The 25,355-nt window shown below is 39.7% G+C and overlaps 1 protein-coding gene across 4 annotated transcripts in view; it reads right to left on the bottom strand.

Moving 5' to 3' along the window:
- LOC122549145 (sperm-associated antigen 1-like) overlaps nucleotides 1-25,355 on the bottom strand; it is a 138,093-nt gene that overhangs the window by 82,519 nt on the left and 30,219 nt on the right. For 3 of the 4 annotated variants that reach the window (XM_043688485.1, XM_043688483.1, XM_043688486.1), the window contains 3 exons: nucleotides 22,421-22,551; nucleotides 20,469-20,575; nucleotides 19,912-20,053 (listed from right to left, as the gene is read on the bottom strand). In XM_043688485.1, the coding sequence (XP_043544420.1) occupies nucleotides 19,912-20,053; nucleotides 20,469-20,575; nucleotides 22,421-22,551 (380 nt within the window). The remainder of the gene's footprint in view (nucleotides 1-19,911; nucleotides 20,054-20,468; nucleotides 20,576-22,420; nucleotides 22,552-25,355) is intronic. The other variant, XM_043688484.1, reaches the window with a different exon arrangement.

Genomic DNA, 25,355 nt, shown 5'->3' with positions numbered 1-25,355 from the left:
TTTTTTGGTACTTTCAGAGTTACATTGCACTTTGCTCAAAAACTGCATACATTCATGTAGAACTCTGAGCTTAAAAACTGCATGAATTTATGTAAAACTCTGTTATCTCACTTTTTAGATTAGAATCAATCTAAACATCAGGTCATAGACAGAGAACACAGGGGGCTAACACCTTCAACATATTGTCTAGCTATCACCATTGTTAACAGCTAACCCGAGAATGCAACTTTAATAAAAAGGTTTTGTGATTTACACATGAAAGAAGTGAAACTATCACTGCATTCTAACAGATGAAAGGCTTAACAGACAATCAATTTTTCAATGTATAATTTCCGTTACATCACACTGAAAATTTTTGCTATAAATTCTGTGTTACGATCGAGCCCTCCACTATCACCTGATGAAGGAGCGTCGCTCCGAAAGCTAGTGTGCTTCCAATTAAACCTGTTGGACTATAACCTGGTGTTGTGTGATTTTTAGCTGTAATAAAGGCAGAGTCAGGAGAATTTATAATGGGCAAAGGAGAAATTGACCATAGTGTTAGGTGCATTAGTCAGAGGGAAATGGGTCTGGGTGGGTGGCGTCGGTGTGGACTTGTTGGGCTGAAGGGCGTAATAGTGGTATCTATGCCCACAATTTGACACGTCTTGCAGCGTCCACCGTGACAGGGTTGTATGGAGTTGTCCTGAGAGCCGGGCAATTTGCTACGAACAATGATCTGTTTGTGGTTTAGCGGTTGTTTAAAGGCAAGTAGTGGAGGTGTGGGGAAGGTCTTGGTGAGGTGCTCATCCTCATTGATAATGTGTTGCAGGTCACGAAGAAAATGATTTGTGCCTGTTTTCACTGAGGAAGATGCAAGAAATCCCCTAGAACTAGAGACCTAAGTACCGAAAAAGAATGAGGAGGAAGGAAATTATTGTTTTAAAGGAAACTATACTAGAGAAATAAATGGGGCTGAAAGTTGATGAATACCCAGGACCTGATATTCTACTTCCCAAAGTATTGAAAGATGTGGCTATAGAGATAGTCAATGTATTAGTGATTTTTTTTTTTTAAAGATTCCCTACAGTGTGGAAACAGGCCCTTCAGCCCAACAAGTCCACACCGACGCCACCCACCCAGACCCATTTCCCTCTGACTAATGCACCTAACACTACGGTCAATTTAGCATGGCCAATTCACCTGGCCTGCACAAGAACCCAGGTCCCTGGCGCTGTGAGGCAGTAGTACTAACCACTGGGCCACTGTGTTGCACATTCTCCCCTTGTCTGCATGGGTTTCCTCCTGGTGCCCCGGTTTCCTCCCACAGTCCAAAGATGTGCAGGTTAGGTGAACTGGTCATGCTAAATTGCCCATAGAGTTAGGTGCATTAGTCAGGGATAAATATGGGGAATGGGTCTGGGTGGGTTACTCTTTGGAGGGTCGGTGTGGACTAGTTGGGCCGAAGGGCCTGTTTCCACACTGTAGGGAATCTAATCTATGGACTGTGGGAGGAAACCGGAGCACCTGGAGGAAACCCATGCAGACACTGGGAGAATGTGAAAACTCCACACAGACAGTAGCCCGAGGCTGGAATCCAACCAAGCTCCCTGGTGCTGTGAGGCAGCAGTGCTAACCACTGAGCCACCATGCTGCCCCATTATCTTCCAAAATTCAATAGATCTGGAATGATTCCTGTGGATGGAAAGTGGAAAATGTCAAGAAGGGAGCAAGAGAGAAACCAGAACTAAGATCTGTTAGTTCAAATCAATGGTAGCAAAATGCTAGAATCTATTAAACAGATTGAGATGAGTCTTATTGGCGATAGTCAACATGGATTTGCGAATGGGAAATCATGTTTGACAAACTTGTTGGATCAGTTCTTGGGCACCAGTTGTTCAAAATATGTATCAATGATTTGGAGTTGGGAACCAAAATGTAATATTTCCAAATTTGCATGTGATTACAAAGCTAACCAGGAATAAGTACCGTGAGGAAAATGTAAATGGGGATTGGACAGGTTTCATTAATAGGCAAGAACATGGCAGATGGAATATAATGTGGAAAAATATATGATTATTCACTTAGGCAGGAGAAACAGCTGTGCAGATTATTTCTTAAATGGTAAGAGGCTAGTAAGTGTAGATGCAAGAGACCTGGGTGAGTCAATGAAAGCTAATGTGTAAATTATAGGAAGACAAATGAAATGTTAGCTTTTATTGTAAGAGTTGAGTACAGGAATAGTTAAATATTGCTTTAATTGTATGGTAGCTTGGTTAGACCACACCTGGAGAACTGTGTGCAGCTTTGCTCTCCTTATCTTGGGAAAGAAATTACTACCTTGGAGGCGGTGAAATGAAGGTTCATCAGATTGGTTTCCAGGGTGGTAGAACAGTCTTATGAAGAGAGATTTGGCAAACTTGGTTTGCATTCTCTAGACTTTCAAAGATGAAAACTGATCTAATTGAAACATACAAAATATTTAAAAGGATGGAAATGGATAAGATGTTTCTGCTGTTTGGGTAGTCTGAAGCCAAGGGGCACTATTTAAAAATAAGCAGAATGCCACTTAGGTCAGAGATGAGGAGAAATGATTTTACCCAGAAAGTTGTGAACCTTTGGAATTGTCTACCACAGAGGCTGTGGAAACTCAGTCTTTGAGTGAGCATAAGGCAGAGGTGAATAGATTTATAATTACCAGTGGTGAACAAGTTATGGGGATGCTGCGAGTAAAAGGCATTGATGTGTTCCATTTTCAATGATCGTATTGAATGGTAGGGGTGCCCTGACAGGCTGAATGGCCTACTCTTGTTCCTAGGTAATCAGGAAGAGTTTCGTCAAAGGGAATTTACATTTAATCAATTTATTGGAGTTTTTTTAAGGGAAATAAAATATGCTGTGGATAAAGGGGATCCTGTAGATATACTGCACCTGGATTTCCAGAAAGCATTTAATAACATTATTACTGAAAATAAAAGTTCATGGAGGTAACATATTTGCAAGCATAGAAAATTGGCTGGCTGTCAATAATAGACATTATGCATAAATAAGGATTTGTCTAATTGGCAGGAATCCTGCAGGGACTTGGCTGGGCCTTCAAAGTTTATAAATGAGTTAAGTAAGGGAGCAAAGACAAGGTAGCTACAGTCACAAATGACACTAAATAGATAGCCATGATGTGGAGGTGCCAGTGTTGGACTGGGGTGGACAAAATTGAAAATCACACAACACCAGGTTATAATCCAACAGAACTATTTGAAAATACAAACTTTTGGAGTACTGCTCCTTCATCAGGTAGTTAGTGGGGAGGATACATAGGACACAGAATTTACAAGTAAAAGATCGAAGTAAAATATGACTGATGTGACATATTACACAAACCTAGATGGCTGTTAAGTCTTTCCACCAAACAGGTAAGAAAATATGTTGCGAAGAAGACATATGGATTTTGCAGCATGGTATAGATTGTTTAAGTGAGCAGGTAAAAATCTGGTTGGTAGAGTATAATGTAGGAAAATGTGAAGTTATTCACTTTGGCGTGGAGAATGAAAAAGCTGAGCATTATTTAAATGGAGAACCGCATCAGAATTCTAAAATGCAGAACGATTTAGGTGTTCTAGTGCAGTTGGTTTTTAATACATTTGTAGGATGTGAGTATTGCTGACTGACCAGCATTTATTGCTCATCCTGAGTTGTGCTTGAGAAGGTAGTGGTGAGCTGTCTTCTTGAACTACTGGAGTCTACATGCTGTAGATGGACTCACAATGCATGAGTTACAAAATGTTAGTATGCAGGTAAAGCATGAAATCAAGAAGGCTAATGTTATGTTATCGTTTTCCACGGGAGGAAATGAAAGATTTTATGCTTTAACTATAGAGTATTGTTGAGGCCACATCTTAGTATTATGAGAAACTCCTTTTTACAGGAAGGATGTAAATAGACTTATAGAGATGCACAGCACAAAAACAGACACGTTGGTTCAACTCATCCATGCCAACCAGATATCCTAAATTAATTTAGTCTCATTTGTCAGTATTTGGCCCATATCCCTCTAAACTGTTCTTATTCATACCCCCATCCAGATGCCTTTCCATTGTACCAACCCCCACCACTTTCTCTTGCAGCTCATTCCATAAGCACACCACCCTCTGCATAAAAGTTGCCCCCAAGGTCCCTTTTAACTCTTTCCCCTCTCACCTTAAACCTTTTCCCTCTAGTTTTAGATTCCCCTAACCTTGGCTATTCACCCTATCCATGCCCCTCATGCTTTAAACACTTCAATAAGGTCACCCATCAGCTCCAGAGAAGACAGCACCAGCCTATTCAGCCTCTTCTTATAGCTCAAACTGTTCGATTCTGGTTTCATCCTTGTAAATTTTTTCTGAACCCTTTCAAGTTTCACAACTTTCTTCCAAAAGGACCAGAATGTGAAAGAGGTGGTTCAGAGCAAATTATTAGATTGATACCTGATGAGTAAGTTAATCTTATGAGGCTCTGAAACCTTGTACTTCCAAATAAATCTGTTGGACCATAACCTGGTGTTGTGTGGTTTTTAACTTTATTAGGATAGGTTGATCCGGCTGGGATGATTTCCAGAAATTTAGATGAAAACAATGACTGCAGATGCTGGAAACCAGATTCTGGATTAGTGGTGCTGGAAGGGCACAGCAGTGCTGAGCTGGAAGTTTGGAACTTGGGTGAGGTGGGGGAAGGTGAAGTGAGGAAACTGTTGAAGTCCACATTGATGCCCTGGGGTTGAAGTGTTCTGAGGCGGAAGATGAGGTGTTCTTCCTCCAGGCGTCTGGTGGTGAGGGAGCGGCGGTGAAGGAGGCCCAGGACCTCCATGTCCTCGGCAGAGTGGGAGGGGGAGATGAAATGTTGGGCCACAGGGCGGTGTGGTTGATTGGTGCGGGTGTCCTGGAGATGTTCCCTAAACCGCTCTGCTAGGAAGTCAGAGGTGAGTTGATTCCTGACTGCTCTTGTCAATGTAGAAAGGATGTTTCCCCTGAGGGTAAGCACAGAGCTAAGAGGGATTATTTTAAAATCAGGAATCACTCTTTTAGGTCAGTAGTGAATGGGAGTTTTGCTCCCCCCTCAGAGTCATAAGAGTTTGAAACTCTCTGCTTTAGAATGTTGTGGAATGGGTCATTGAATATTCTTCAGACATCGGTAGATAGATTCTTGTTTGGCAAGGGCGTAAAAGGTTCTTGGGATACATGGGAATGTGGAATTTGAAATGTAACAGATAACAGCCATGCTCGAAGGGCTGAACTGTCCATCTCCACACTTATTTTGAGAGAGTTTAGGGGAGCTTGCGAGACATTAGAATAATGCTCATGGGATGGGAAAGATGAGAGGCAACTTCAATGGAAACATTGTAGGGAGGGGTTACCATTTGGCAAATAAGTGTTTGAGGTGGTTTTTATGTTGGAATAACTTGCTCTGATTCCTCTTGAGATTTTTTTTTAAGCACTACATTTTGATTTTTGGGGGCAACTTCTTCACTATTACATTCACTTATTTCATGACATTTTGTTTAGTAACAATACCTTCTGTATTTATGGTGAAACATGGGTAGTTGGACTCTCACACAAACAAATCAGAATAATTCATCAACATATTCAATAAGTATCAACTCTCTACTAAACCTAAGGTTACAGAATGAAACCATTAATTCCATAGACACCACAGTATTTGAACTGGTACAAAATAGCAGCCCTAAATTACAACAAAGATTTCCTTCCCCCAAATTAACAGACACACAAATCTATACTTGAAACGCCACCGCACTACCTATCTTCCGCAGACTGGTGGAAGTTGCAACTAATGCATTTCTGTCACGTATGAACAAAGCTGGAACTTTTTAACCAGACCATTACAGACTTAATTACTGCACCTTGGATCCCAATTTAGATTTAAATTTAATTGCTGACAAGTGTTCATTGTGGTAGGATCTACTACTTTTTTTTGCCAAGTTTGGTAGCTCCTGAACTTGGACAGGTCTACAGTAGACATTCCACATTCATTTGCAAGGAATTCATTACCTCAGTGACTTGAAACTTTCTCAGATCCCAGCTAACTGAGTACTCCCTGGTAGGTAGATTTGAAACCGTTCACTCTTATTTTCAGCCTGCTCCTCGTTCCCACCTCCATTGCAGTCTTCTTTACCACTCATAATCCTCATAGCCTGGTTGTCCCATTCGATCACCCTGGCTTCTTTTCCCACCCACTTCCTTAGCAGCCTCTGAATTTCATCATACCTCTCCTTTTCTCCCAAACCCCTTGCAGCCTCCTTCTGACCCATACTCTTTTTGCAGCCTTCCTCATCCCTGTACCCCTTCTCGAGTTTCCTTCTTATCCCTACTCCTCCTGCAATCTCCTTCACAGCCATTTCAATTCTTTCATTGTCTTTGAAATGTGTGGCGGTCCTGAAAGATATAATATAAATGTAAACCTTTCCTGCTGCATTTGATTCAATTTACAAAGAAAGTCTACTATTTACCCCAGTCAAAATTTCCCATCCCTTTAAAGAAACAGGTAGGCTTCCAGTAGAAGTTATAAATTAAGATTGGCTCTCTGCTGATACGACCAATCAATGCTGCAAGTCAACACCAGTTGCACACAGAAATCATAATAATGAGCAGGTAGCACTTAGATCAAATGTACTCTGGTTTTTCACATATAATTGTCCCTGCATGCACTTTTGATGGTTAACCAATTTAGCCCTCAATATTTGTGACAATGCTGAATTCTCTCATTATTGCTTTGATGCATCAACCCAGGTTATGTACTCAAATAATTGAAATTGGGTTTGAAATCTCAAGCTCAGAGTCAGAACTAAATGGTACCACTGAACCAAGCTGACAACTATAGGTAAATATATGTAGTTATAATTTAATAACAATATAATTTGGATTAAAACAAGTAAAATGTCAGAAATAACAAAAACATTATATTTAAAGTCACTTGAAGCTACTTTAAAAATATTTGTTATTGAATTTTTAGTAGCCTGTTAGAAGAAAGCTATGATTGTTTTTTTTACATAACAAGATGGGGGATGGATGTAGATGTGAGAGCTGCTTCTTCTTTGAGGTATTTTCAGGGATGGAACCGCTTCCTCGAATTCTAGGAGCAGTAAATACTTTTTACATAAGCTGTTGTGTTGTTTTGGAACTTTGGGGTAAAAAAAGATGAAAACAACAGCATTTTAAAAAGGAGGAAGACAAAAAGGGGCAGTGACCACATAGACAGTGATTCAAACAGAGAAAGAAACCTGGACTGCTGTCTCATCTGGCAGTAACCCGCCATATCTGCCGCCTTCGCTATCTGTTTTCAAGCATCTCTGGACATCTGAGTTTGTTACAAGAAAAATAAACAAACAGCGAAATTCATAGCTGACCTTGGAGAAACCTGTGGATTAGAGCTCACAGCAAGGAACAACTAATTGGCTTTTTAAAATGTGTAACTTTACTGGTTTTCTTTTGCAAATCTATAATAGTGAGTAGAGTGGGGCTTTTGTGATTGTGTTGTTATTGAGATCTGTCTCTTGATTAAATTTTAAAAATATGAATACATAGGTACTAAGCTAGTCTGGAACAGTTTCTAGAGCAGTAAGACTGCTATTTTCTGGGTCTGCAGAATTGGATGTGGGAAATTAGGACAGTTTCCATGTTACTGATGATTATGTCTGCAGGAGGTGTGTTTGGTTGAGAATCCTTTCGGATCGCATGGATCAGTTGGAGCAGCAGTTAGAAGCAATAAGGAATTTACAGGAGCTAGGGGGTGTGATGGCTGGCTGTTGCAGAGAAGGTGATAAATTGAAGATATAGTCAGGCTGATGGGTGACTTCCAGGTAAGTTTGGAGAGGGAGGCAGGTATTAAAGGAGTCTTCTTTGGCTATCCCAGTGAAAATGTCAGGGGTGATGACTCTCAAGGGAGTACAACACTGACAGCCAGGTTTCTGGTACCAAGCTGGATCTAAAGTAATGAAGGGCTCACCAGGTTCCAAGCGACTGATTGTGACAAGGGCCTCTCTAGTTAGAGGCACAGACAGACAATTCTGCAGCTGTCAACAAGACATCTGAATGGTATGTTGCCTCCCCAGAGCCAGGATCAAAAATATCTCGGAGAGGGTGCAGAATATTCTCGAAGGGGAGCAGGACCAACAGGAGGTCGTTCTACACATTGGAACTAACGACATATAAAGTAAAAAGGGTGAGACTCTGAGGAGACAATATAGGAAGTTAGGCAGGAATTTAAAAAGGAGGTCTTCAAGGGTAAAATTATCTGGATTATTCCCACTGCCATAAGCTAGTGAGGGCAGGAATAGGAGGATAGAGAAGATGAATGCGTGGCTGAGGAGCTAGTGCAGGGGAGAACGATTCACATTTTTGGATGATTGGAATGCCTTCTTGGGTAGAAGTGACTTGTATAAGGACAACAGATTGTATCTAAACTGGAAGGGGACTGAGATACTGGCAGAGAAATTTGCTAGAGCTGTTCAGGATGTAAACTCATAAGGGGTGGTGGGACCCTGGGAGATAGTGCAGAAAGTGATCAGTCTGAGAATGGTGTGTTGCCTTCCCACAGCCAGGATCAAAGATACTCGGAGAGGGTGCAGAATATTCTCGAAGGGGAGCAGGACCAGCAGGAGGTCATTCTACACATTGGAACTAAGGACATAAGAAGTAAAAAGGGTGAGTCTCTGAGGAGACAATATAGGTAGTTAGGAGTTTAAAAAGGAGGTCCTCAAGGGTAAAGAGTAACTCAAACAGACAGGGTAGGCAGGAACAAAGTAGAGAATGAGGTAGGTCTGATAAATTAAACTGCATTTATTTCAATGCAAGAGGCCTAACAGGGAACACAGATGAACTCAGTATGGTTAGGAACATGGGACTAGGACATCATAGCAATTAGAGACTTAGCTCAGGGATGGCAAGAACTGGCAGCTTAATGTTCCAGAGTATAGATGTGATAGGATGGACAGAAAGGGGGGCAAAAGAGGAGTGGGAGTGGTGTTTTTGATTAAGGATAACATTATGGCTGTATTTAGAGAGTATATTCCTGGGAATATGTCCAGGAAAGTTATTTAGGTGGAACTGAGGAATAAGAAAGGGATGGTCACCTTATTGAGATTATATTATGGAACCCCCCCCCCGAATAATCAGCTAGAAATTAAGAAACAAATTTGTAAGCAGATTTCAGTTATTATAAGAATAATAAGATGGGTGTGGTAGAGGATTCTAACTTTCCAAACAAAGACTGGGACTGCCATAGTTTTAAGGGCTTGGACGGAGAGGAGTTTGCTAAGTGTGTACAAAAAAAGTGCTCTGATTCAGTATATGGTCATATTTATTAGAGAAGGTACAACATTTGACCTACATTTGGGAAATAAGGCAGGACAAGTGACTGAAGTGTCAGTGGGGGAGCACTTTGGGGCCACAATTCTATTAGTTTTTTTAAAAAGTGATGGAAAAGGATAGATTAGATCAAAAAGTTAAAGTTTTAAACTAAAGGAAGATCAATTTTGACAGTATTAAGCAAGCACTCTCAAATGTTGACAGGGGAACAGATGTTCACAGATAAAAGGATAGCAGGAAAGTTGGGAAAATGAGATAACCAGATTCCAGAGACAGTATGTTCCTGTTCGGATGAAGTGCAAGGCTGGTAGGTGTAGGTAATGCTGAATGACTAGAGAAATTGAGGTTTCGGTCAAGAATAAGAAGCAAGCATATGTCAGGTAGAGACAGCAGAAATTGAGAGATTTTCCAGAAGAGTATAAAAGCAGTAGGAGTATACTTAAGAGGAAAATACGGAGGGCAAACAGGGGACATGAGATAGTTTTGGCAAATATGGTTAAGGAGAATCCAAAGGGATTCTAAAAATACATTAAGGACAAAAGGGTAACTAGGAAGAGAATAGGACCCTTAAAGATCAGCAAGGTCACTTATGGGTGGAACTGCAGGAGATACTAAAAGAGTATTTTGCATCAGTGTTTACTGTGGAGAAGAATATGGAAGATAAAGAAAATGGGGAAACATCTTGAAAAATGTCCATATTATAGAGGAGGTGATGCTGGACCGCTCAAAACACAAAAAGGTGAATAAAACCTGGGACTTAATCAGGTATACGTTAGAACTTTGTGGGAAGCTAGGAAAAAGATTGCTGGGTACCTTCCTGAGACATTTGTATCATCAATAGCCACAGGTGAGGTACCAGAACACTGGAGGCTGGCTCACGGTGAGCCTAACATCACTGGCGGGCAAGTTGTTGGAGGGAATCCTGAGGGAGAGAATGTACATGTATTTGAAGAAGGGCTTATGCCCGAAACGTCGATTCTCCTGTTCCCTGGATGCTGCCTGACCTGCTGCGCTTTTCCAGCAACACATTTTCAGCATGTATTTGAAAAGGCAAGGACTTTTTAGGAATGGTCAACATGGCTTTCTGCGTGGGAAATCATGTCTCATGAACTTAAGTGAGTTCTTTGAAGATGTAACAAAGAGAATGGTTGAGGGTAGACTGGTGGATGTGATCTATATGGACTTCAGTAAGACATTTGACAAGGTTCCTCATGGTAGACTGGTAGGCAAGGTTAGATCTCATGGAATACAGGGAGAACTAGCCATTTGGATACAGAACTGACTCGAAGGTGGAAGACAGAGGGTGGTGGTGGAGTGGCGCTTTTCAGATGAGGGGCTGTGACCAGTGGAGTGCCACAAGGATTGGTATAGGGGTCACTGTTTTCTGCCATTTATATAAATGATTTAGATGTGAAAATCGGAGATTTGGTTAGCAATTTTGCAGATGACACCAAAATTGGAGGTGTGGTAGACAGCGAAAAAGGTTACCTGTACAATGGGATCATGATCAGATGGGCCAGTGGGCCAAGGATTGGCACATGGAGTTTAATTTAGATGAATGCAAGGTGTTTCATTTCAGAAAGGGAAGTCAGGGCTGGACTTATACACTTAATGATGAGGTCCTGGGGAGTGTTGCTGAACAAAGAGACCTTGGAATGCAGGTTCATAGTTCCTTGAAAGTGGAATCAGAGGCAGGTAGAACAGTGACAACAACATTTGGTGTGCTTGCCTTTATTGGTCAGTGCATTGAGTATATGATTTGGGAGGTCATTTTGCAGCTGTACAGGTCAACGATTAGGCCTACTGGAATATTGCGTGCAGTTCTGGTCTCCCTGCTATAGAAAGGATGTTGTGAAACTTGAAAGGGTTCAGAAAAGATTTACAAAGGTGTTGCCACGGTTAGAGGGTCTTAGCTATAGGGAGAGGCTGAATAGGCTGGGGCTGTTTTCCCTGGCGCAGCAGAGGCTGAGGGGTGACCTTATAGGGGTTTATAAAATCAGGAGGGGCATGGATAAGGTAAATAGACAAGGTCTTTTCCCTGGGGTGGGTAAGTCCAAAACTAGAGGGCATAGATTTTAGATGAGAGGAGAAAAACATACAAGAGACCTAAGGGACAACTTTCTTTTTACACAGAGGGTGATGCGCGTATGGAATGAACTGCCAGAGGAAGTCATGGAGGCTGGTACAATTACTACATTTAAAATGCATCTGAATGGGTATATGAAGAGGAAGGGTTTAGAGGGAAATGGCTGAAATGCTGGCAAATGGGACTAGATTTATTTAGGATATCTGGTCAGTTGGTGTGTATCACTATGACTCAAAAGACTGATTTAGGTTTTAGCATTCAAAGCACAAACAAATCAGCCATGGTGTTATTGATTAGTGAAGCAAACTGGAGGGGCTGAAAAGCCTACCTCTGCTCTAAATTCATATATTTGCAGATGTGGACTAGCGAGCGAACTGAGCAGATACATCGCAGATAAAATTTAGTGCGGAGATAAGTTGAATGACATGTTTTGGTAGGACGCGTGAGGAAAGAAACGAGAAATAAAATGATACATTTTTAGAGAGAGGACAGGAACACAAAGCCTGGGGTTGCACGTATACAGACCCTTGAAGGCATGAGGATAAATGTTGTGAAGAAACTACATTTGATATTCCGTGTCTATTAATAGAGGATTAAAAGCGAGAATGTGAAGTAAATTGAAACTGAGAACTGAGAGACTCAGAACTAAGCAAATACAGCAATTCAATTTTTCTTAGTGTTGACAGTGCCACCATGTGAAAAACAATTGAACTACATCTGATATTACAAAAATTGATTTTGATGAATTGAACACGTGACGCACACGCAAAAATTGTATACACAACTATTACAGATACGCATTTTCCCAAACATTGTATACACAACTATTACAGACATGCAGCACATGACCAGAGAACTTACTCCAATAAGTCTGGATTGTCCAACCTTTCCTCATCGGACCAATTTATTGCAGGCCTCAACCTAGTAAGGTTGAAATGATTTACTCACAATGTATTTGATCCTTCTTTGAATAATGAGACCTAAACCGCACAAGGAATTCGAGATGCGATCTGATGCTTGACGCAATGCTTAATTTCATAATTTCCTCTCATACCGAAGGATAGGTTCCCATTAGCCTTCTTAATTTTTACTGTACTTGCACATTAACCTTTTGTGACTCATGCTCTAGAACACATCAATCCCTCTGCATTTGGAATTCTGCAGTCTTTCACAGCTAATCCTTTACTTTTTTTTGTTCTTCCTGTCAAAATAACCAATTTTTTGTTTTCCCGAAATGCATTCTGTCTTGTATTTTTGCCCATTCACTCAACTTATCTACATTGCTCTGCAACCTTAAGCCCTCTTTACCATACTTTCTTACCTACTTTTGCATCATCTGCAAAGTTAGCTACTATGCCTTTGTTCCCCTCATTCCATTAACTGATATATATTATAAAAGTTGAGACTCCTGCAGGACCCTACTTGCCACATTCTGCCGATCAGAAAAAGCGTAACCCACCCATTCCCCTACATTTACCCATTCCCCTACATTTACCCCTTTACCCAACACTACGGGCAATTTCGGTAGCCAGCTAATCTTCTATCCATGCTAGTATGTAATTGAAACACTATGAGTTGCTGCTTTGCACAATTAACTTTTGTGGCACCTTATCAAATGCCTTCCTGAAACCTAAGTACCACATATCAACGGCTCCCTTTTATCCACAGCACGTTACTCCTTCAAAGAACTACTGTAAATTGGTTAAACAGGATTTCCCTTTAAGAAACAATGTTGACTCTTCCCAGCTACCTTTAATTTTTCTAGATGCCCAGCTATAGCATTCTTAATTATGAACTCTAAAACCATCATCACAACAGACTGCAAACTAATTGACCTATAGTTTCTTGCCTCCCTTCTTTCCTTCCTGAATGGAGGAATTCTGCTGTTTCCTTATTATCTTCCATTAACTTCCCATTCCTCACTCTCCAGAGGACACACAAATTTTATTTACTCTTCTACTTGTTAGGTATCTATAGAAACTCTTACAATCGATTTTTACATTGCTAGCTAGCTTCCCATCACACACTCATTTCTTTCTCATGATTAATATTTTAGTCATTCTCAGCTGTTCTTTACATTCTGACCAATCATCGGACCACTCATCTTTGTACCGTAGTGAAGAGGGATTTTAAAGAGGAGTCGGAGTCCCATGTTCAACAGCACAAATAGTGATCTTTATTCAGAGCTCCTTACCATCACAGCATGGGAGAGGACTCTAAGACACTCCACCCTTCCCAATAAGGTGCAGGATATTTATACATATAGCATTATTATGATTACACGCAACATTGACACATCCCCTCTGATCTACACATCCAATCCTGTGAGCACACAAGCAATGATAGACAACTTTGTGGTCAACCTTTGATCCTTCCATCATCTGATGATGCTTGCCAGCACCTTAATCACCTGTCCTTGAGCTCCTATGATGCACCTTATTGACCACATTCCAATATTGATTGCTATGTCCCTTCTTAGACACTTGCCAGTTGTATCCTATGCTTGCTTATTATTAATGACTTTTCAAATTCTATCATGCAATTCATATTACTTGCTAACCTTAGGACATAAGATTAGAAAGGATGCTAATTCCTACCATTGTGATAATATTTGTAATATCAGCTAAAATAAAGTCACTTAAAAAATATATAATTACACCTAATACTGCGATTCTGTGTCAATGCTGGCAATTTCGGGAGTAGCTTCCCTCTTACTCAACTTTAAAAGGTGAAATAAACAGTCACTCAGTCCAGCAGCTATCACTTACAGTTTAAAACAAATTTGAAAACAGGATAGACAATTGTCATAGCTTTAAATATTTTTCATATAGTACCTTTTCAAATCTCAACAACAGGAATGAAATTCAAATCACTTTTATAGCTCTATCAAGTTATTAAAAGAAGCTTATTTGGATTCTTTAAGGCTCTAGATGACAATGACCTCTTTTTCATCTTAGTCTTATAGTTTTCCTCTGTCATTTTTACCAAATTCATTAGATTGCGATGTGGTGACTATTCTCTCAAAGTCACAGTGACCTGGTTTCACAATTGTTTCGAACCCCTTGCAATGTTATTTGTCTCTTGGTACTCTAACAAGATTATTCTGTTTAGACCTTTTTGTTGCTGTAATCTCCCTGCTGATGGAGTGAAAGTTTATCCCTGCTGCCTATGGTTATTGAATTAAAGAAAATTCAGCTAAATTTCTTAATTTGATTTCAGCTAAATCTCTTAATTTGATTTTGTCAATTGTGTATTTACTATGTCACAACTGTTCCCTAAAAAGTCTTGATTACTGTGGGATCAGACATTTCTTCTAATCTCAAATATCAAACTTTGAACTAGCTGGTACCAAACCCTTATTGAGGATCTCTTAAGGATTTTATCAAAACCAGCCTCAATGTCCAAGGCTGCCTCCCTACAGAAATCTAATCAAATTTTTCAGTGTCCAACACATTATTGTATGAATATGTCTACTTTAATATGTAATTATAATTACTTAGAAGGCCTCATCCAGGGTGGGTCAAGCTTCCCCTTTTCATTTCATAATAAAATAAGAAATTTCAAATCAGATGGTCTTTACCTGAGCTGTTTTATCAGGGTCTTACTAATTGCATTCTCGTCTGCATTCAGAGTCTTACTAAGACTCTATTGTGATTTTCAGAGACATTTTGCTGTCTGTCTCTGAAGGCCATGATTTGAGCAAAATGAAATGCTGCATAAGCTATAATTTTCTTCAACCATCTTGTGTCAGCTAAAAAAAGCATAAGTGGCCATTTTGTCACATTCAGTCATGGTCAGCTACAACCCCTGCCCCAAGTTTGATGTTTCCTTAACTTATTTAGTTAAGCACAGATGGTCTGTCCCTTGGGTTTTTTTCTTTATAATAGAAATACATTTGTTCTGAGTATTTTGAGATGTTCCCATAAATATCACTATTGATCTATCCCCTACTTAGTATCCCAGGATTTTTGAATAGCTCAGCTTTCAAGTTAGTTGTCATGATAGTTGTCCTCGAAACTTTAAAATACAATACTTAGACTTATTCTTTTCCCTTTCAAACTGAATATAAAATTCAATTATGTTGTGATGAATGCTGCCTAGGGGTGCCTTTACTCTGAGGTCAATAATTAATTCTGACTCATTATATAATATCAAATCGAATTTAATCTGCACTCTGTTTGCTTCCAGAATGTGCTGCTCAAAGAAATTCTCAATATTCTGGATAAATCACCCATGATTATTGCTAGCCATTTATCATAAGCACATGATATTATTTGCTTGTATATTTTGTCCCACATTGTAGTTAATATTAGGGGTTAATGGTAATGTTAGTATAGACCACACCCAATGGTGACATTCTGCACCTACCATTCCTCATCTCCACTGAAACTGATTGTACATCCTGACCTCATGAATAACTATTGCACTAGTTTTATCATTGATTAAAAGTACTAGTGCTCTAACTTTATCGCAGCTTCATTTCTTCTTCAATATCATACACTCCTCAACATACAGGATCCAATCTTTGTCATCCTGCAGACATGACTCTGTCATGGTCTGCAGATCATATTTATTTATTTCAAGATGCACTATCAATTCATTTACTTTGTTATGAGTACAATGTACATTTAAACACAGATGCTTTACTTTTGTCTTTTTATTACCTTTGTGATGTGTAGTTTGTTTGTGTACATTTTTTTGGTCTTAGTCCCTTCCCACAATTCTGTGACTTTTTCTGTCCATATTACTATGTTGCTCTCCTGCCCTGACCTTTCCTCTTCTTTTCCTACATCTACCCAAGATTACTCCCTCTTATTTAGTTTAACTTTGGAACTGTGGCTGTAGAGCCAAATGTAATGCATTGATACACAGCAAAAAAACAGAAAATACCTAGGGATCACTACTGTATACTTTACTGCTGTCTCAACTATTCATAGTTAGTCTCTGCTTCAGCCCCTTTAGCTAATTTTGTATTCATGCCACTGGCCTCCCTTTAAGTCCATGGGCATTAATTTTGCCAACAAGACTATTCTGTGGTATTTGTGAAACAATTTTGAAATTTCAAGTTCATGACATCCAACCATACTCGATTTGGGTATCAACATGCTCAATCAAATTAATCAACATACCTTGCCCTTGACAAATCAATGCTTTCATTTATTCATCTTTCTTGTCCAAATAACAATTGTTTTTGTCTCAGAATATGGTTTCTAAAAGTTTCTCCACCATCAATGTTGGAGTAATAGACTTGTAATTGCCAGACATAATCCTCTTCGCTTTTCTAAACAGGAGTGCATAAGATTGACAATTCTTCAGCCTTCTGGCACCTCCTCCATATCAAAGCAATATTTAAAAGACTGTGTAACAATGTCCCTTAATAACTAGGAGGCATTCGGTGGGATGTCATATGTATTTTGAGAACTGACAATCTTTTAAGTGCTTTCATTATACTTAAGATATTCTATCTAGTATTGTCACTGCTTTCTCATTTACTGCGGCATTGACAACATCCTCTTCTCCAATGAAAACAGATGCACAGAACTCATTTAGTACTACAGCCATATCCTTGGTTTTCACAAGCTATTCTGCTTTTGGTCCCTGTTTGGCCAAATCCCTACTTGGACAAATCTTTCACTATTTATGTATTTATGAAAGACTCCTGGCTTCCCATTTCTGTTAGTTAACAATCTCTTATACTCTGGCTTTGGCTCATTTTTCCCTTTCTTCAGCACTTTTTTATTCTCAGCTTGATTCAATTTGTTAAGCTTGTACAAGAAATTTTTCGGATTCAGTATGTGGATGTGCCTCCTAGAAAAGGTGCAAAACTTGACCTACTCTTGGGAAATAAGTCAGGGCAAGTGATTGACGTGTCAGTGGGGGAGCACTGTGGGGCCAGCGACCATAATTCTATTAACTTTAAAATAGTGATGAAAAAAGATAGACCAGGTCTAAAAGCTGAAATTCTAAATTGGAGAAAGACCAATATTGACGGTATTAGGCAAGAACTTTCTAAAGCTGATTGGGGCAGATGTTCGCAGGTAAACGGACGGCTGGAAAATGGGAAGCCTTCAGAAATGAGATAACAACAGTCCATAGACAGTATGTTCCTGTTAGGGTGAAAGGAAAGGCTGGTAGGTATACAGAATGCTGGATGACTAAAAAAATTGAGAGTTTGGTAAAGAAAAAGAAGGAAGCATATGTCAGGTTTAGACAGGATAGATCGAATGAATCCTTAGAAGAGTATAAAGGCAGGAGAAGTATACTTAAGAGGGAAATCAGGAGGGCAAAAAGGGGATATGAGATAACTTTGGCAAATAAGATTAAGGAGAATTCAAAGAGTTTTGAAAAATACATTAAGGACAAAAGGGTAACTACTGAGAGAACAGGGCCCCTCAAACATCAGCAAGGCAGCCTTCGTGTGGAGCCGCAGGAGATGGGGAAGATACTAAACAAGTATTTTGCATCAGTATTTACTGTGGAAAAGGACATGGAAGATATAGAATGTAGGGAAATAGATGGTGAAAAATAGATCTTGAAAAATATCCATACTATAGAGGAGGAAGTGTTGGATGTCTTGAGATGCATAAAAGTGGATAAATCCCCAGGACTTTATCAGATGTAGCTTCAAACTCTGTGGGAAGCTAAGGAAGTGATTGCTGGGCCTCTTGCTGAGATATTTGTATCATCGATAGTTACAGGTGAGGTGCTGGAAGACTGGAGGTTGGCTAATGTGGTGCCACTATTTAAGAAAGGTGCTAAGGACAAGCCAGAAAACTATAGACTGGTGAGCCTGACGTCGGTGGTGGGCATGTTGTTGGAGGGAATCCTGAGGGACAGGATGTACATGTATTTGGAAAGGCAGGGACTGATTAAGGACAGTCAACTAGACTTTGTCCATGGGAAATCATGTCTCAAGGACTTGATTGAGTTTTTTGAAGAAGTAACAAAGAGGATCGATGAGGGCAGAGCGGTAGACATGATCTATATGGACTTCAGTCAAGTGTTGGACAAGGTTCCCCATAGGAGACTGGTTAGCAAGGTTAGATCTCATGGAATACAGGGATATCTAGCCATTTGGATACAGAACTGGCTTTAAGGTAGAAGACAGAGGGTGATGGTGGAGGGTTGCTTTTCAGACTGAAGGCCTGTGACCAGTGGTGTGCTACAAGGATTGGTGCTGGCTCCACTACGTTTCGTCATTTATATAAACGATTTGGATATGAACATAGGAAGAATGGTTAGTAGGTTTACAGATAACACCAAAATTGGAGGTGTAGTGGACAACGAAGAAGGTTACCTCCCATTACAATTGGATCTTGATCAGATGGGCCAATGGGCTGAGGAGTGGCAGATGGAGTTTATTTTATTTAAATGGCATGGTGGCTCAGTGTTTGCACTGTTGCCTCACAGCGCCAGGGACCCTGGTTCGATTCCAGCCTTGGGCAACTGTCTGTGTAAAGTTTGCACATGCTCCCAGTGTCTGTGTAGTTTCAAAGATATGCAGGTCAGATGAATTGGCCATACTAAATTGCCCATAGTGTTTGGTGCATTAGTCAGAGGGAAATGGGTCTGGGTGGATTACTCTTCGGTGGGTCAGCATGGACCTGTTGGGCCAAATAGACTGTTTCCATACTGTAGGGAATCTAATCTAATCTAAATAATTATGAGCTGCTGCATTTTGGAAAAGCAAATCAGAGCAGGACTTACAAACTTAATGCTAAGGTCCTAGGGAGTGTTGCTGAACAAATAGACCTTGGAGTACAGGTTCATAGTTCCTTGAAAGTAGAGTCGCAGGTAGGTAGGATAGTGAAGAAGGCGTTTTGTATTCTTTCCTTCATTGGTCAGAGTATAGAGCATAGGAGTTGGGAGGCCATGTTGCAGCTGTACAGGACATGGGTTCGGCCACTTTTGGAATATTGCATACAAATCCAGTCTCCTTCCTATCAGAAGGATGTTGTGAAACATGAAAGGGTTCAGAAAAGATTGACAAGGATGCTGCCAGGGTTGGAAGGTTTGAGCTATAGAGAAAGGCTGTATAGGCTGGAGCTATTTTCCCTGCAGCGTTGGAGGCTGAGGGGTGATCTTAGAGAGGTCTATAAAATAATGAAGAACATGGACAGGCTAACAAGGTCTTTTCCCTGAGAGGAGGGGGGGGGGGGTAGAGAGTATGGGTTCAGGGTGAGGGGGAAAGATATAAAAGGGACGTAAGGGGCAACGTTTCCACGCAGAGGGTGGTCCATGTATGGAATGAGCTGCCAGAAGTAGTGGTGGATATTGGTACAATTACAGCATTTAAAAGCATCTGGATGGATACATGAATAGGAAGGTTTCAGAGGGACATGGGCCAAGTGGTTAGGTTAGGATACCTCGTCAGCATGGATGATTTGGACCGAAGGTGCTGTACATCTCTATGACTAGTATTTAATCCAAAAATGTTAACTAAAATATCAGAATCAAAAATTGTAAGAATCAGATGGTCATTATTACCTTCATTCTTATTCATCAATTCTCTTTCATTCTCATCATCAGAGCCCTCTATTTCTTTGATAAACATCTTTTTTCCCTTCTTCTGTGTTTTCCCAACAGGCTGAGAAGCTTTCAGCTTCTGTTCAACTTGCTCAAGCAAATTCTGAAAATGGACATTTGGTTACTCAGATTCAAGCTGCAATGTATTAATTTTAATCACTGATAATGGTAGCCTACAAGTGCTACAAATGATTTATTTTTAAATAAAAGATTAAACAAACTTGTTGTTCGATTTAGAAAAAAAAATCATTATACTGCTCATAAATCTACATTAACATGCACCATCATGACTTGTGGAAATAGGAAGGATAATTCAGGTTTGCAGAACTGTAATATGATATGGATTCCATTTCACTATTTTCTATGGAGAACTACCATCTGAACCATGGGTAACTTGCTTTTCCTTGACCTTTTGCTCCAAAGTTTAAACTAGCTAACACATGCCCAATTTAGTACAAAATCTTATACTGTTGTATTGCTTATATTTTGCAATACAGCTTGGGAAATTAAGTTGTTACCTTTGCTATCGAATTGTCTGGTTCAGCTTGTAACACCATCTTCACATCAAATTTTGCTTCTTGATAGTTACCCAGTTGTTTATGAACAGTGGCACGACGTAGATGTGCTGTAACACAATGTAGGACAATGCAATAACCATATCAATAAACATTGTTAGAAACCCACAATAAATCCCTTTAGATTAATTTAACATGCTTATTTCAGTTCAAATAAATATATCTTGCCAGCTATTTCTAAACATTTACCTTAAGACACCTAAATTTACCAAAACTTATTTCTTCAAGGCCTTGTACATTTTCTATAGAAACAATGGAACAGCAGGGACGTTTTTGAATAATTGAAGATTATTGAAATTCAGAAGTAAAATATATATATGTTTGTGCGTATTCCTATTAATGTTCTTTTTCACATAAAGCTACCATAAATTGCCCTTCTAGCATAAATCCTTTTCTGCCCTTTACAGGAAACTTTATAAATTGTGATAAAATCATTTTTAATTTTTGGTAGTGTGTTTTCAGCACACATGGAGGGTGACCTGTAGTTGACTGGAGATTGTTAACAACATTTAAGGTTTAGACTGCGCGCAGATTTGGTCCATTTGAATCAGCCTAGGACCAGGTGCAGAGGCCTGATGGGATATATTAACACGCACATCAGTTCAAGAACCACTGATCAGCAGTTAGTGAAGTTAGTTGGGAGCAGCCAATGAGCCTCCATGCAGCTGATGTGCTGCTGTGATTTATGGTGCTGATGGCTGGGCTAGGGCTCATAGAAACCTTGGGAGCAACAGATAGCTCTGTGCAGCTAAGTTTGGGGTTTTAAGAAGCTGAGATGGCAGGAGCATTGCTGAGAAGTTAAGAGGGTGCAGCCTGGCCAACACAGTGGGGGTCAGAGTCTCACTAGAAGGTCTGCTTGGCTAGAAAAGAAGACCATGGCAGCTGGACTTGGAATCGGATTTGAGAGGGGCCTTGAATAATCTGCTCTTTGAGGATTATAATTACAGAACTTAGGTACAGCATTGACTTTTGGCTGGGGATCAGAATGCCTTTCTGAGGAGAGAAACTTAAAATGCTCTGTAGCAAGTCAGCCTTTGTAGAATGTTTGCAAATCACTGTTTTCTGGGTGGGTTACTGAGAACATCTAGGGGACCTGACTTGGTTGCCATTAATTGTGAAGTTTGTGATGCCCTCCATCAGAGTTTTCCTGTTATTTTACGTTTAATTCTGGATGTTACTGGCTCTAAGAACATATTGACTGTCTGCTTTCTTAACTAATGTATTGTGGAATATCTCCAGTTTATAAAAAATCATTTGGTAGTACAGCACTAGTGCTGCTGAAAAAGATACATTTTATTGAAGCTGCTGTCTGACATTCTTCAGGGCAATTCACAAGATAGCTAATTAGTAATCACTGACACTTAACTGCTAGGCTTTTTAAATTTGAAATCGGATAAATTTAAATAAAGCATCGTAGTGAATCATGATGAATTATTGTGTTCTCCAAGGCAATGTTCTATTAATCAGAATCCATTTGCCAATCAATCAGCATGCTCCTCTCAAGCTGTATAAATGTTATTTTCCCCTGGAACTGGTATTTTGCAATTTGTCCTGCTGAGTGCAAGACAGAAATCTTCAACAAATTGTTTAAAACCAGCAATTTCAAATTTCAAAAGTATCCAATAGGATTGGCAAAGTTAATTATTCAACTGACACTCCGTTTTGGTGGCAAAAGAATAGACTGTCATATTAACATGTTGAAGCAATACCACTGTCAGGAGGAGTATGAAGTTATCTAGGCAGAAAGAACACTTAAGAATGAAAGGAATAGTGAGAATGTGGCAGTAAGAGGACTAGACAATTGTCAAAATGAACCACCTAGATTCAGTCTGGGTGAATAAAACCGTCAGTGCAGCAGCCAGTTAATGGTGTTGGACCAATATACAATTGCTCACCTTTCAAGTTGCCATGGTCTAACTCCAACACTTTTTTAACATCATTAAGGGCATTCTGCCAGTTCTGAAGCTTAATTTCTGCTTGAGCTCTGTTGTTAAATGCAGCCACGTTTGGTATGACTGATATACTTCTGGGTTGAGGAGGGGGAGAGGAGGAAAGCAAATTAAAGTAACAGATGAGCATACACTTTCTAAACAAAGAAGAAACCTCTTCCTTTAGAATAACACAGTGGAGACATTAGATTGAGTCACAATATGTTAAAATAACAATGAAGTTAACGACACTCAAATGCTATAGCAACTTAAGGAAAGTACAGATGCTTGGTTAAACATAGAAATCAAAAACTGGTGATCAGGCTGCAACAGACTGCCACCAGAAAGTAAGAAAAAACATCTTCCTGCCAAGCTCACCATTGAAATGCACTGATTGACGTATTTATCAAATAGATATAAACTAAACTCATCTCGTCCACTTCAAGCTAAGTGCCCTGCCTGAAGAAACTTATATTTGACAACATTTTAAAAGTTATTTTGGAGTAACTAATTGGATGGATAACTTCTCAGCAATGCAGCAGATGCCCTTTTAGAAGGTGTTTTGATAAGAAGTCTTGAGAAAACCTCTTCCAAACAATTAGCAATATATCACAAAGAACTGTAGAAATCTGGACAAGAAGTTGGCAGATGGACAAAATGAAGGATAATGCCTACATTCACTTGTATTCCTCATACATAAATTTGAGTTAGACCTGGGTGAAGAGGAAAATATTTAACATTTAATGATCATATAAAAGGAGTTTAGAAAGAAGATTAACTAAAAATACTTCAGGAAGTCTAAGGTAGATTATTAGAATGGACAAATAAGGTCCTGAAGTAATTTATACCATTACATTTAAGATATTAATTAATCTCTGTTTTCCCTTCATAATAGAAACGTAAACTGTAAAGTGAAGGCTCAAGGATGTGAAAAATGGAGCAATCTTAGTGACAAATTTTTCCTAGAATATACAAATGTCCATGATAAAGCTGTTAAACTGCCTTAGCATTTGGGGAAATGCAGTACTAATGTAAAGAGGTAATGATCAATTTTACATGGATGCAAGAAATAGGAACAGGAACAGGGCCCCGAAACTGCAACACCTTTCAACATAATCATGCCTGATTGGATCTTAGCCTGATAGTCAACTTCCTGCCTGCTTTCCACAACCCAGGACTATTTCTAGTTCAAAAGTCTTTCGATCACAGGCTTGAATATATTTAATGAATAATCAATAGCCTAAGAGAAGAAATTCCTCCTTATCTCCTCTTTAGTGGTTACCCCTAATCTGAAACTTTTGCCAGGTGTTTCAGAATCCCTCACCAGGCTTAAAGTCATCTCTCAGTACACAACTGCTAAGGCCTCTCTCAATCTTGTCTTAAGACGACCATCCTTCACTCCTGTCAACTATTCTTCATTATATATTTCCTTCCCAGAAATCGACGTAGTGAACCCTCTCTGAATTGCCTACAAAGCATAAAGAGAGTTGGTTTGGTTCAGTTGGCTAGATGACTGGTTTGTAGTGCAGAGTAACACCAACAATGGGTTCAATTTCCACATTAGTTGGGGTTGCTCACAGAATCAAGGGAAATAGGAAATTATGAGAAAGCGAACTGAGGTCAAACATTAGCCATTATAAAACTGAATGGCAGCATAGGTTCAAAGGGCTGCACAATACAATTTTTTCTTTATTTCTTACATTTTATAATTTCTTCTTTCATGACACTAATTCCATCTGACCCAATCCATTCACTGGCATTTAGAAACAGAGTGCTGTCAAATATTTTGAGCAGACGATTATATTGACAAATTCCCACAGGTAGCAAACTTGCAAGTAATAAATGGGGCTTGAGGGAGAGACTGATATATCATGAATAAACTTGAAGGAAAAAAAAGCAAACAACTTTTATAATTTTAGAGTCACAATGATAGAGTCATACAGCACCAAAATAGACCCTTCAGTCCAGACCCTCATGCCAACCAGATATCCCAAACAAAAATAGTGCCTGCAATTGGTCCATATCCCTCTAAACATTTCTTATTCAAATATCTATCCAAATGTCTTTTAAATATTATAACTGTATCTGCATATACCACTTTCTCTGGCAGTTCTTTCCATGTGTAAACAAGTTGCCCCTCAAGTCCCTTTTAAACCTTTCCCCTTTCACATTAAAATTAGCTGTGTAAGTCCTGCCCTTTTCGACTTAGCAAAATGCAACACCTCATATTTATCTAAATTAAACTCCATCTGCCACTCCTCAGCTCAAGATCCCATAATAACCTTAGATAACCTTCTTCACTGTCCACTATACATCTTGGTGTCATCTGCAAACTTACTGACCATGCTTCCTATATTCTCATCCAAATTGTTTATATAAATGACAAACAACAGTACTCTACCTCATTTAAGGCTATCTAACTTACTCAAGAGTTTTTACAGTCAGAATTAATGATGTGACAAGTTCATGTCAGTGATTTTCAACTAAATCATAACAGTGAAATGAACTTGAAATGTGTTGCTTGAAAAGCGCAGCAGGTCAGGCAGCATCCAGGGAACAGGAGAATCGACGTTTCGGGCATAAGCCCTTCTTCAGGAATGGGGAAAGTTTGTCCAGCAGGCTAAGATAAAAGGTAGGGAGGAGAGACTTGGGAGAGGGGCGTCGGAAATGTGATAGGTTGAAAGAGGTCAAGGTGAGGGTGATAGATCAGACTGGGGTGGGGGCGGAGAGGTCGGGAAGAAGATCTCAGGTTAGGAAGGCGGTGCTGAATTTGATGGATTTGACTGAGACAGGGCGGGGGGAGGAAACTGGTGAAATCCGAGTTCATCCCTTGTGGTTGGAGGGTTCCTAGGCGGAAGATGAGGCGCTCTTCCTCCAACCGTCGTTTCGCTGTGGTCTGACG

The sequence above is a fragment of the Chiloscyllium plagiosum genome, chromosome 4, assembly GCF_004010195.1.
Source record: "Chiloscyllium plagiosum isolate BGI_BamShark_2017 chromosome 4, ASM401019v2, whole genome shotgun sequence".
Taxonomy (NCBI): domain Eukaryota; kingdom Metazoa; phylum Chordata; class Chondrichthyes; order Orectolobiformes; family Hemiscylliidae; genus Chiloscyllium; species Chiloscyllium plagiosum.
Note: the sequence above shows the minus strand (reverse complement) of the source record. Positions and strands in the feature narration are given on the sequence as shown.